This window comes from Melanerpes formicivorus, unplaced genomic scaffold (assembly GCF_026170545.1).
Source record: "Melanerpes formicivorus ecotype bairdi unplaced genomic scaffold, bMelFor1.0.p_v2 SCAF_33, whole genome shotgun sequence".
In the NCBI taxonomy this organism is placed as follows: Eukaryota; Metazoa; Chordata; class Aves; order Piciformes; family Picidae; genus Melanerpes; species Melanerpes formicivorus.
The window spans coordinates 3,507,193-3,521,055 of NW_027142385.1; the positions used below are offsets into that span (position 1 = coordinate 3,507,193).

Here is a 13,863-nt window from a genome sequence, read left to right on the forward strand (position 1 = left end):
TGAAAGCATTGCTTTAATTTTTGGGAGCACTGCTTTACTATTCCACTAAAGGCTAGCAATGCATGCAGCATGCAAAAGACCTCTATGTTATGGCTGCTTCTGAGACAAGAGTAAACCAAGAACAAGAATCGGAGTCTTTGGCTACCCCTTTGTGTGCACTTCCCCCAACTCCCCAAAATACCAACCCCTCAAAAAACCCAAAAGGTGTATATTTAGGTGTTCAAAAAGAGATTGGACGTGGCACTTGGTGCCATGGTCTAGTCATGAGGTCTGTGGTGACAGGCTGGACTCGATGATCCTCGAGGTCTCTTCCAACCTTAGCGATACTGTGATTTCTGTCTGACAAATTGAAGTCTGCCTGCTCTCTCTCTGGAAACAGTATGCAAAGGGCTGTTGCTGCAGAGGCCAGAAAGATGATTTTGGTTATTGAATGAAATGACTCTTTTTTTTCCAAAGGATTCAGAACTAATACCATGCTCTGGGAATAAAGGGAACATAAAACAGATTTTTGTATTTCTGCCACATGATTCCTGTTGCTGTAATTACTGCCCTATTCTAACCTCCACCTCCATTCTAACAGCAAAAGATACAGATATATTTATAAAAAATAATTTGGAAGCCTCTGATGGAGTCTTTGATCTATGTTCAGATTTGCATTAAGAAAAAAACCCTAAGTTAAAGGTGAATGCCAAAAGCGTGGTTTTCAGTGAGGGAATAAACACTGACACGTAGGTCAACCTTTTGTAAAGTCCATCAGTAACAGCAGTTATGAAAAGCAGAACTTTCAAACACATGAGCATATTAACTTCTATTTTTTTCTTCCCATAAATTTAAGTACAAGAGTGAATCATGCTGAGTTGTTATCTCAAGGTCCCTTAGTGGGCAAGTAGAGCTTAAGAGAGGCAAAGCTCCATTCACCCTGTGTCCCTCCACTGCTGGGTCAATCTTCCTGCACCATTCAGTTTTGGCTTAGTGTTTTTGCTGTCATTGCCAGAAAAGGACCAATGAAGTGATGTATCATAGTATCATTCAAGGTTGGAAGGGACCACAAGGATCATCTAGTTCCAACCCCCCTGCCATGGGCAGGGACACCCCACACTAGATCAGGCTGCCCAGAGCCTCAGCCAGCCTGGTCTTAAACACCTCCAGGGATGGGGCCTCGACCACCTCCCCGGACAACCCATTCCAGGATTTCACCACTCTCATGGTGAGGAACCTTCTCCTCACATCCAGCCTGAATCTCCCCACCTCCAGCTTCATTCCATTCCCCCTAGTCCTATCACATGTAGACACAGAGGGAAGTTTGTTGATGTTAATATAAGAAGTGTCAAAACATACAAATGGACCTTAGAGGAGTTTGTCCATCAATGCTCTATCCAGCACCTCCAAGAGCAGCACAGGAGAAACACATTAACAATGTAGTGAAAGATGAAATTGCAGTACAGGAAAGATCGCAAATTTAATACAGTTAGCAAGGACAACAGCAAGCCAGACAAGTGCACTAGAAACCTGGGGCACTCTTGCCTGTGCCACTCTGTCAAGATCCAGTACAACCAACCATTATTTCCCACGTACTTCTGACTGCACAGTAAGCACACTTGAGCGAATTTCCTTCAAATGCTTCCTAAACAGAAGTGATACTTTCAATTTCAAGTGCTACTTCTACAGAATCACTAATTGTCAGCATTTATGTTACCTATACTGCACCAGGAGAAATGTGCAAAACTCTTGACTTATGCTTCAGCAAAAACATTTTTAGTTTCTTGCAGCTGGATCTGCAGGGTAGTGCATGAGCTTGGATAACATCCATGCTGGAAGTGAAGACATTGTTAGAGCATAGCTGCAGGAGAACTGTGCAGGTGGGGTTCAACAAAATACATGAACCAATTAATCAATAAAATAACTTCTTGCAGAAATAGTTTCAGGTGACTGCTCTGAAGAAAGACAATAGATAGATAGGTAGATAGGTAGGTAGATAGATAGGTAGGTAGATAGATAGGTAGATAGGTAGATAGGTAGGTAGGTAGATAGGTAGGTAGGTAGATAGGTAGGTAGGTAGATAGGTAGATAGGTAGGTAGGTAGATAGGTAGGTAGGTAGATAGGTAGATAGGTAGGTAGGTAGATAGGTAGGTAGGTAGATAGGTAGGTAGATAGATAGGTAGATAGATAGGTAGGTAGATAGATAGGTAGATAGATAGATAGGTAGGTAGATAGGTAGGTAGATAGATAGGTAGGTAGATAGGTAGGTAGGTAGATAGGTAGATAGATAGATAGGTAGGTAGGTAGGTAGATAGGTAGGTAGATAGATAGGTAGATAGATAGGTAGATAGATAGGTAGATAGATAGATAGGTAGATAGATAGGTAGATAGATAGGTGGGCAGATAGATAGGTGGGCAGATAGGTAGGTAGATAGATAGATAGGTAGATAGATAGATAGATAGGTAGATAGATAGGTAGGTAGATAGATAGGTAGGTAGATAGGTAGATAGATAGGTAGATAGATAGATAGGTAGGTAGGTAGATAGGTAGGTAGATAGGTAGGTAGGTAGATAGGTAGGTAGATAGGTGGGCAGATAGATAGGTGGGCAGATAGATAGATAGGTAGGTAGATAAAAAGAAATAGCCCCAGCAGAAAAGCCTCTAGCTGTTTGGCATGTTAACATTCTGAGGGACTATCATCTTGGTAGGTAAAATAAGCATCAGTAGATGTTAAAGAGACTTGTTTGGTAAGGAAGCCACAGAAAGTAATAGAAAGTGTTCAAGTTAAAAACTTAGCATGATCATTCTCTCTGATAACTTTGTATGTGCTTTGACAGAATATTCTTCTACAATTTCTGTGAAGCTTTGCTCTGCTAAGGGAAAAAAAACACAGCACATGAATTCTGGCTGGATTTAGTGGTTGCTAATAACATGTGAATCCCACACATTTGTCTGGTAATAATTTCTTTCAAAAGTACTCAAATGGGTTGTAAAAAAAATTGTAGGGAAAGTACCACAGAGGAAGAGACTGGAAGTGTTCAAAACAAAAGGGCAAAGTTTTCTGGATGTTCTGTAAACCTCTGTGAAGAAAACTTCCCTTTCTACCTTAAGCGTGGCGTAAGAAAAAGCAGACACTGTGCACATGAGGCAATAACCAAGCACTTGCAGGAGGATTAGACAATCCTCATATCCACAGAGCGATTGGCTGCTAAAGCACTTAGCACAAACTATTTATTAGTTACCAAAGCAACCAGTAAAACAAAGCACAAAAGTAAATGTCAAACTCAGTGTTTACATGGAAAATGACTGCGTGGGGGTTTTTATTCTAAAAAGCCGGGACTGCTGTACAGTGTAGTACAGCTACTACCAAGAGGCTTACAAATGTGCAAACATCCCAGCCTTCCTTCCTTCTCAGTCTACATTTTCAGTTTCTACACCTCACATACCTACATCCAGTAAATGTTCTGCTTCTAAGAAATCAAAACGAGCATTAAATCTTCTTTAGCAGCGCTCAGAGCTGGACGGGCACAGCGAACTGGGCTGAAGTTTACCCCAGTAACAAAAACACGGAATACACCTGTTTCAGATTAATTACTCCAGATTCCTGGTAGGGTGGGAACATAAAACCTTTGATCTGCTTAGTCTTCTCTTGAGAATTATACCATCAACTACTTGGGGGGAAAAAAAAACAACCCAGAAGAAAAAGAAGGGGTGAGGGTCCACTGTAAAAATAAGGGCTGCCCACAGCTGAGGCCTGGCTTTTGCTAAAACAGAACTTGTAGAAGTTAATTTTAACAAAGGGGTTCATTAAAAATCACAGAATCATGGAGATCACTCTTTGATCACTTACTATTGGATCTAATTTTCTGGGCCTGGCAGTTATTTGAACATGATTTTCTCTTTTTATATCGTTTCCAAGACAGGACAAGCATGGTATGTACCTGTAACCATTTTTGTGTTCTGGCCTGCACTTTGCTCTGAACTTTCCTACAGAACATTCAGATGTTAAAAGAACAAGCGTCAAATTTTCTAGACTGAGCTATGCTTGGTGTGCAAATTCAAAGGAACTTTAGCTGCCTAGAAGGTTACCTTATGTGCCATATATATTACAGACATTTTTTCCTTTTGTTCTAGGAAAAGGTATTAAGTTCCAAAACAATCTAATAGCTGTACCATAAATGCTGGGTACATCCTAGCCAACACTGCAGGAACACAGATGGCTTTTACAGCTAATTCATTGGAAACTGTGAACAGTTAGCATACTATAAGCTCTCCAGCTACTTTCTCTCTCTCCCTCTCAAACCATAGCAAGGCAGAATGAACAGACTTAAGCTGCTGCCAAGGAAGTTGTGTGAATCATACAGTTCCTGAAAGCATACAATTAAACTGGTTAGAGCTCCTTTCTAAATGCTACTTGCAGGAGACAAGCAGCTCTGCAGCGTTATGGAAGGCATGAAATCTTCCTGTGAAAGCACTATTCACAATTATACATGCATTTGGTAATTAAATGAGACCATCTTAGCCACTAATATACAAAACATAGCTTGTTGTGAGACATTCACTTTAATCAGATGTCTGCCTCCTTTTGAATTTACTGGAAAACCAGCTGGCAACCAAAGTGGAAAACGGACACATGGTTTTCTCCAGTTCTTTGCAAATAGAAATATTAAAGAATTTAACTTTTTTTATTGAGCCTCATGCTCATAAAGAAAAAAAAAAGAAACCCACAGTGTCTCTGGCTAAAGTAAACTGTTAATCTTCTTTTGAAAGAGAGAAACTTGAAGTTGGATGGAAGATAAAGTCACAATGCTTGGAAGGAAAATCCATTTCCAACATTAACACGAGTACTTGTACTTTAGGACATGAAGACAACACTGCTCCCTGCATCTAAGCCTGTTATAGGACTTCAGAATTATTACCATGATATTCAGCCTTTTCTCCTTATTTGGAAATACATGGACACCTATACAAAGGCGGAGTGTCACCTGCAAAACTCAACCAGACTTACTGCCATTAGTAACATACTAAATTTCTTGACTATCAAGAGAACTGATGACTCTCCTTATGGGCCAAAACAATTTATTCTACCTTAAAATTATTATATTCAGACTCCTGTGCCTTAAACTGTTGATTGGGACATCAAACCACAGCTTGAAATATTTTGAGACCACTGCTTACTGTTATAGCTTGCTGACTGCAAAGGATTTACTCCTGGCATACAATAGCTGAAGTGGAAATAATCTCAAACTATAATTTGAGTCCAAATAAAGTTGACTTTAATACCTTTGAATGGGTTATTTTTAACTCCCCACAGTCAAGTATTTCATTACTGATATTTGGGTATTTTAGCTTGGACTGATTCAAGACAAACATATGGCTATATTTCTACACATTAATGCTGTGAAATAAACAATAAATTATTGCCTTCATGCTTAGTTAAAATTCAATTTGAATTCATGCTAGCTTACTGAGCTAACCTTTTCCAGGAAGTCATGTGTGTTTTTTATTTAAATAAAGCACACTGGATTCCATTAGTAACATTTTTGCAGCTACACAGGTGCAGGTCACTGATAAATTCATGTGGGTGTTACAAACTCTTGGTGGCAGGCATTGCCCTGGCAATAAGTGAGAACTCTCCGTCTGAGCAAGAAATGCAGCAGTCCATGAGCCTGTCAAGCTGCTGAAGGAAATGCTAACAGAAGAATGGAGCAGTAAGAATGACTCAAGACTGTGTTTCTATCATCATATTAATTCTCCCTTTGAATAAACCAACATTACAGAGCACTGTAGGCTCTAGAGGGGAAGTTCACAGCAACACTACTGTGAGTACTGGTCCTCAAGGGACTCTGATATGGTAATAAGGTTAGTTAGACTTGGTATCAATACTGACAATTTGGCAGCTTACACTGGTCAATTCCAGGGATTAATTTTAGAAGTACTGCCCTGTAGCTGAGTTTTTAATCTCAGCAGAGGAAAAGTCCAACAGGTTTTATGCTACCTATGTGAAATCCACGAACAAACCATCTTAAAAATGCTCCCTTTTTCCATCCAGGTAAGCCTGTTCTCCCCAAAGGCAAATAAATGCACATCCCTCCTTAAAAAAATCTCTGCAAACTCTTACTTTTGAAATCTAATTGCATACATTCATTTAAGATCCATGGATTTGTTCTGCCTAGTCAAATGAAAGCTGATACGTATGAAATCAGTCTTGTTGTGTGGGCTAGAATTTGTTGCTGTAAGAACCTCCAAGGGTGAGTGTCATAACAGAACAGTGCTGACCCAAGTACAAGCTGGCTATGTAGACATCTGCAGTAAAAATCAGATCTTTTTACAACCCTCAGAGGAGAGGTGTTCTAGATCAAGGATGTTTTGAAACCAGGCATAAGCATGGAAAAGGATCAATTCTCTGACAGCCCTTACAAGGTAACTCTGCAGCAAAAGCCCACATTGGAAACAGAATAATTCCTCCAAAGCTCTGATATAAAATGGGAGGGGGGGGGGGTTCCACATACTCCTGTAGAGAATTGCTGTAATTAAAACTATTTCCTTATGCAAATTTTCAAACTAAATTTGATACCTGCAAGATCTTCTTTGGAGGAAACCAGTCGAGGAGAGCTGTTGCCTGGCTCAATTCTTAATGATAATCTGGAAAAAAACAGAGAAGTTTTTAGAGACAGCAACAAAAAGTTCTCAATAGAAGTTGAAAGAAACTGAAGAAAGCCATTATTTGGGCAGTGGTGAGCAGAAATTTTGCTCTATTGCAAGGGTAGTTATTTATTTTGTTATGTAACAAACAATACTTCTTTTTTTTTTCTAAGGCAAATGACTACCTGCTAGAGCCAAGAAAGAAATTGTGAAGTAAGACTATGAAAACAGAAGTGAAAATTGATATTTCATACTCCCTATCAGTGTAAAATCTTGGGTTCCTATAATCTTTCACCTGAATAAAACCAACCTTGTAGAAGTTAGTAAATTTAGATACAAATGCAACAACAAAGATCTTATTTCTTCAGTGGATGAAAAGTGAATTCATACAGTTACCATGTGAACATGTGCACCCAGAAATAGCTATTGAGAAATATTAGTACAGAGCAGAAGCATAAGTGGCTAAAGTGACCAACATTTTATAGTCAAAAAAGATAATCAGAAGAAAGTTTTGATATTATATGCACCTCTGCCTCACTCCATGTGTTTTATGCACTCACTGTTGCCTTATCTTGGCACTCCATCATATCTTGATCTTCCAGTGCACTTGACTTCTTCCACCTCTCAAGTTTATGCCCTCTTAAAACTTGACATTCATGGGTCCTTTGTTCTGTACCAGTTCAGCAAAAAAAGTATGGAAAGCTACAGTGTTAAGTAAATGTTAATGGAACAGGGATAAACCCAAAGGAAGTAACTACTGGCATTGCACAGCATACAACACACTGGGAAGGTTTCAAGCTAGAGGCTGCAGCACTGCTGTACACAAACACCAGTGGAAGTGATAAACTTGGGATGAAAGCAAGCAAAGGGGTGGGGAGAGGAACCTATGACAGCACTCCCAACGTGGCTCAGCTATCACTTTCCTTCCTACCTTGTCTTTCCTGTACACAGAAATGTAGGAGGAATAACTCCCAGCCCATTCTCCACAGTATTCAAACACTGACAACTATGTTTTAGCTTCAAATCAGTCAACAAACCCACGTCCCTTTTTCCTGCTTTAATTGCTATTCTTGTAACGGTACTAGATCCTTTCAGCTATCCAAAGTAATGTAATTCAAGTAGGTAATGACTCATTCCTTTCCAGACTGTCTTTTGTCAACATGATTTCCATGACCACGAAGTAGGCAACATACCTCTCCTAGAAGTCAACAATGAGAAAGTTATAATAATAGAACTCTCTCTGCGTGTGTATACACACAAATTCAAATGTTTATTGTAAGAGAATTCCTTTCAGTATGAAAAATGGCAAAAACCTTTATGAAGTCTTTCCCTGTAAACAGGGCCCTACAGTGTGAATTTATCTTCCACGCCTGTAGAAGTGTTGCTCTTGCATCCCTTGCACAGTAGTTCCTCCTTTGTTCATTTTTTAAGGCTGATTTCTTCCTCACTATATCAGAGATTCATTGTTCCCATCCTGTGAGCTTGATTTTTTTGGAGAAAGCTGGTTCAAAAAATCTTACTGGTTTTAAGGATCTCCTGCAGAACTATGCTATTTACACACATTGAGAAATCTGAGTGTTAAGCTCATGAATACTGGGTTAGCTCACATTTGATGAGCTAAAGTCCTTATGCAAAACAGAACACTCATTTCAACTTGTTTCACATAGCAGCTGCTCTCCAAACAGAAGCAGACAACCCTTTGCCTGCTAACCCATCACTGTTCCACAACTGCTGATTTTTTCCTTCCATTTCTGTCTGTACAAGGGAGCTGTTATCTATCCTTCCCCACATGGGATAACCACATGCTTTAGTTTCTGCCAGCTTCCAGGAACTCATCTCTGATGCTCTTTCCTTATCCTGTTATCAAATAAATTACTCATTTTTATTAGTCCCCTGGGGCCACAGCCACAATTTATTTGGTCACTGTGGAAACATTTGTCTAATAACCCAGGGCTAAAAGAGAACTGCAGTTCAGTCCACATGAGCAAACAGCTTCTTGCTTTTACAACAGTGTGATTCGTAATGCACTCCTGGAAATTTCCTCCTTCGTTAGACTAAAAGGAGTTTCTGTATATGTAAGGATTACAGAGTAGCCTCTTATTTCTAAGTGTGCTCATTAAGCAGTCTGTCATTTCAGGTAACTATTTACAAATGTTTTTCAGAGCAAGTGTGGCAGGACTACCTTGTGTGCCTGAGGAGGCTGCCTCCCTGGGCAGCCTGTTTCAGTGCCTCACCAGGATCTCGCTAACTTCTTTACTGTTGAGAGTGGTAAGGCATTGGAACAGGCTGCCCAGGGAGGTGTGGGTTGGACCAGATGACCTTTTGAGGTCCCTTCCAGCCCCTAACATTCTGTGGTTCTGTGTGTGTTGAAGTAGCCATCCCGAGAAGTGTCCAAGAAGCTGTAGATGTGGTGCTTCAGGATACAGTTTAGTGGTCATGGTACTTGGGTTGGACTCAATGATCTCAAAAGTCTTTTCCAGCATTAGTGTTATCAGTTTAATTAGCTCACTATGTACCAAGCTCCAAGACCCAGCAGAACTCTTACATGTTTGAAAACAGTCCAGGTGAAAATTCTGCTTACTAGTATGTACATAAGGGGAAGTGCCATCACCTACTGTCAGATTTAAGCATTCTTATACCTTCTTTACCTGTCGTCAAAACATCTGACAACAGCAGTTAAGATCAACTTGCATGCAACTACATGTATGATACTATTTCTCTCTGTATCATAGTATCAGTCAGGGTTGGAAGGGACCACAAGGATCATCTAGTTCCAACCCCCCTGCCATGGGCAGGGACACCCCACACTAGATCAGGCTGGCCAGAGCCTCATCCAGCCTGGTCTTAAACACCTCCAGGGACGGGGCCTCAAACACCTCCCTGGACAACCCACTCCAGGGCATGGTGTCAATATACAATGCAGAGGGCACCTGTGGCGTGTGTTGCATGTGTTGCACTTCAAAGTTCACTGACAGAACAGTAAGTGAGTCTTCAATGCTATAAAAGGAGTTTACATCACTCCCCACTGGTCATCTCTAGAAACTGGCAAGTTAAGAGAATGTTGTTTATCTCTCTGGTTATGTTAAAAGAACATTCTGAAGTCTCAGCCCTTGCTAAATCTCTGACAGTTTGGTCATTGACTTCAACAACCCTAAGAATGTTTTCAAAATGTCAAAAAATGCAACTTCAGAAAATACAGGATGCACTAAAGAACAGGAAATAAACATGAGCCTAAGTTTGAAGTTTAGTAAATAAAAAACACTCATGCTGACCTGTTGAACAAAATATTTCACACAAACGGTGAGAAAAGAGAATATATTCTGACAAGGAGATGTCATTCCTGGACCACCTTCTCTCCTCTCCCCCACAGAAGGCTGGAAACAAATCAAAACTGGTTTTATTTAAAACAAGAGACACTGACAGTGAGTACAGTTTCAACCAGCCCTGGCTTGTTTGTCACCACCCAAATTAATCTTTGCAATTCCTCTGACACTGCATTTTCCGTTGAGCAGCACAGGTTACACGCGTGCACACGCATGCTCGTCTGCTTTCTCTGTGCTACACGTGCCAGCAGCATGAGCAATGCCTCCCAAATAGCACTCAGAGCCAGAATCTTTGGCCCCTCAGAGGCTTTGTGTGATACTATCAATAGGTCTGTGCAGACCTCAGACTAACAGTGAAGCCTTCCCACTTCTTTGTGCCTTTGACAACAATTCTCAGTAGAAGAGGTCTAGGGAATACAGCTGCCTGGGAGGTCTATTTAAGATGGACTCTGGCCAAGGTTCACTGCTACAAGTACTGCTACTCTAAGCACCTGCCATACAATTCCTGTTACCATAAGACTAAAATTAGTACGTTGCAGCTGGAACTTTTATAGTGCCATCACTGTCAGGAGTAGGTACAATGTTTTAATTGCCTAGTAATTTCTCTTGGATGTTCTCCCACAGCATCATGCTTATCTGAATCTAAACAGGAACTGATTTTTCTGTAAAACACCTTACTGGGATATTGGAATATCAGTGCCTCACCCAACATGCTCTGAAGAATGGAACTGATAGCAACCTACAGAATAGGATTCCAATCCTGACTGTCCCATCCAGATAACACAGTAATACAAATAGTAAGGTCTTCATACTGGCTTTACTCAAAGAACAACTGGAGAATACGAAGGCCAATGTACACCAAAACCAGAGGAGGATACCAGACCTGACCCAACGACACCAAAAGGTCAGCCAAAAAATTTGCTTGGGAACCACTGCATGGATGGCATGGCAGTTTAGGAAAGGATGTGGTACGGTGCCAGAACATTTGGATAGTGCTGTCTAGCTCAGAGAAAAACTGCATACCTGGGGACAAGCACTCTCCTCAGATCACTCCTGGAGGAGGAAGAAGATTCTGCAGCAGCTGCATCACAGTCTCTGAAGCCCACTGTCTGCCAGTGATGCCCTGAGATAACAATATTTACCAATCCTTTTTGGGCATAATGGGAAGGAATACTGATGCTTCAGGTCCTATTTCTGCCCACTTAGTTTTCTAACTAGTGAATGTTACAATTTCTCAGCCTCTGCAGAGAGCAGCATATGGGCTGAGCAAGAAAGACCTATTATTTTTAGGATATGACATCACTGTCAGGGGTTTGCTGGAGTGTTTCTACTTGCTGACAAGCACGAACCCAAAGCAAGCAATTGGACTGGCACAAAAATTGCAGAGAAAAGCTTTGTTTATATAAAGTGGCTGCCAAATTTTCCTTTTCAATGTAACTGAGGTTCTCATTTGGAGAAATGTGTGTTGGGATCCAGCCAATACATTTTAGGGCAACTATCTAAAAGCTTCTTTTCCTGACAGCCTGGTACTGAGATAGTTCTGTTCTCCCTGCCAAAGGTCAAGCATACATCTCTTCAGAGCACACTAATGCTGTTCCTGGCTCAAAAAGAGCAGTCAATGGAAAGAGAAAGAGAGAGGAGATTCTTTCCCACTATAAAAACTTAGCACTCTTTTCCTTTTTAAGGCTTACAGTTTCTTCTGGCATGGGACCAGAAAATGCTATGAAACTGAAGATCCATGAGGGAAAACTGAGAGGAAAATGTGAAATCAAACATTCAACACAAAATTCAAGAACTTCCTATCACACAAAGACAGAACAGGATTAGGAGTTCTCTTAAAGGACAGATGTGATGAGTTTTGATCAGCACAGCCTTTAATTTGCAGCTTTATTCTGATGCAACAAACAAGGCAGAAAGAGGACAAAATTCTCCAACGTTTATGAACTGTAGCAACTTTACTGTGCCTAGAATCAAATCCTTCCTTGTTTTTAATACCTTGTGACTGCAGTTTTTCCTTGCCATAGTGAATCCCAGAATGAAAACTGCTGATTTGGACTGAAATAGTCACACGAATAACTAAATCACAAGTACTATGTGATCTTTAAAAACCAGCACCTACCTTCCAGCAAGGCTGCTGCTGCTGTTAAAATGGCTTTAAAACTTAACACTGGAATTATTTACAGTTTTTCCAAATATTATGCTATAGTGTCATACTTACAGAAACCACTTGTTTAATCTATTTTTCCTAAGAAATTACAGTTCATGAAAGCTATTGCAAATAAACTGTTAACACTGATGTATCATCAGGAAACTCCATCTAAAAATCAAATTAAACAACATGACCAGTTTCTTGAATCCAATCCAGGGGCTACAGAGCCCATATGAACTGCAAGTCTTTGCCATTACCAGTTACTGTGTAGTTTTATTTTTCTCTCTGTGATGTTAACAAAATATGGATGTAGGAAGTGAGTCAACAATGACTATGTGCTAAACTTTAACATGGAGTTTCATCATAGAATGGCTTAGGTTGGAAAGGACCTTAGAGATCATCTACTCCAACTGCCCTGCCATCAAGCAGGGACGCCTCTCAACTGGATTTGGCTGCTCAAGGCCTCATCCAACCTGGCCTTGAATACCCCTAGGGAGGAGGCATCCACAACTTCCTTGGGCAGCCCATTCCAGAGTCTCACCACCTTTGTATTGATTAACATCTTCCTAAGGTCCAGTCTAAACCTACCCTCCATCAACTTAAAACCATTCCCCCTTGTTCTATCACTAGACAACCTCATGAAAAGTCCCTCTCCAGCCTTCCTGTAGGATCCCTTCAGGTATTGGACAGCAGCTACAAGGTCCCTCTGGAGTCTTCTCTAGGCTGAACAGCCCCAGCTCCCTCAGCCTATCCTCATGGCAGAGGTGTTCCAGCCCTCAGATCATCTTTGTGGCCCTCCTCTGGCCTCGCTCCAACAGCTCTGTGTCCTTCTTATGATTTAGATGTCAGACTTTCCTTAACATGTCTTGGACTGCCTGACCTTTTCAAAAGGCTGTGTGCATGTTGATGCTCACTGTGCATCTGCTGCACAATGCCTGTTTGTTTTTAAACCCTACACACTGTCCTGAGACAGAGAAAAGGAAGCACATACGTATTCCATCAGCAGTACTCTGGCAGAAATCCTAATTCCATGAAGCAGATAGATTTTGCTATGAAAACATCACACACATTCTTTTTATCTAAGTAACTTTCCTACAGAAATATGACTATTCTTATTATCTGTGATCAACCATCCACAAAAGCACAAACCTATCAAGCCACAGTCACTTTTGCAGTGAAATACCCAATGCTGGTTCAAATTATTTTCCTGAAGTTTACTCTAAACAAGAGGACAAATTCTGGATGTTTTCTGTTTCAAGTATGTCTTGAAAGTACTTAGAGAAGTTCCAAAAAGAATACCTTGACTGAATGGTTGTGCTTTTGGACTTACTCTCTCAGGAAAAGCAAAGTTCCACACGCATTTATCACAAGAAACCACACTGACAGACATGGCTGAGGAATAGTGCTGTGTGCACGGTGGCCTGAACTGGAGCTAAGGGGAATGAATTATCATCAACTACAGTTATGTTCAAAATCAAAAAGACAAATTGCTTGACTCATGCTATGCTCAAACAAGTGGGGTTTTGTCTCTGTTGTGGTGTGAACCTTTTTTTTTTTGAACTGCCCCAGTAGGACTTTGCATCTGTATAGAAGTAACAGCAGTTGTAACTGCAGAGGAAGGTAGACTGGTTAGGGTAGGTCATTCTTGTGCCTGTATGTACATGTATGTACATGTACACTGGTGACACATGGGCTTCTGATTCACTAAGTCTGCTCTTTTCTTCTCACAAATTCTATCTGTTAGCTGTCACTTCATTAACTGATC

At 40.6% G+C, this 13,863-nt stretch overlaps 1 protein-coding gene across 4 annotated transcripts in view; it reads right to left on the bottom strand.

Moving 5' to 3' along the window:
* The window catches only part of RALGPS1 (Ral GEF with PH domain and SH3 binding motif 1), a 93,527-nt gene that overhangs the window by 15,690 nt on the left and 63,974 nt on the right, over positions 1 to 13,863 (bottom strand). For all 4 annotated transcript variants that reach the window (XM_068155698.1, XM_068155696.1, XM_068155697.1 and 1 more), the window contains one exon: positions 6,559 to 6,626. In XM_068155698.1, coding sequence (XP_068011799.1) covers positions 6,559 to 6,626 — 68 coding nt within the window. The remainder of the gene's footprint in view (positions 1 to 6,558; positions 6,627 to 13,863) is intronic.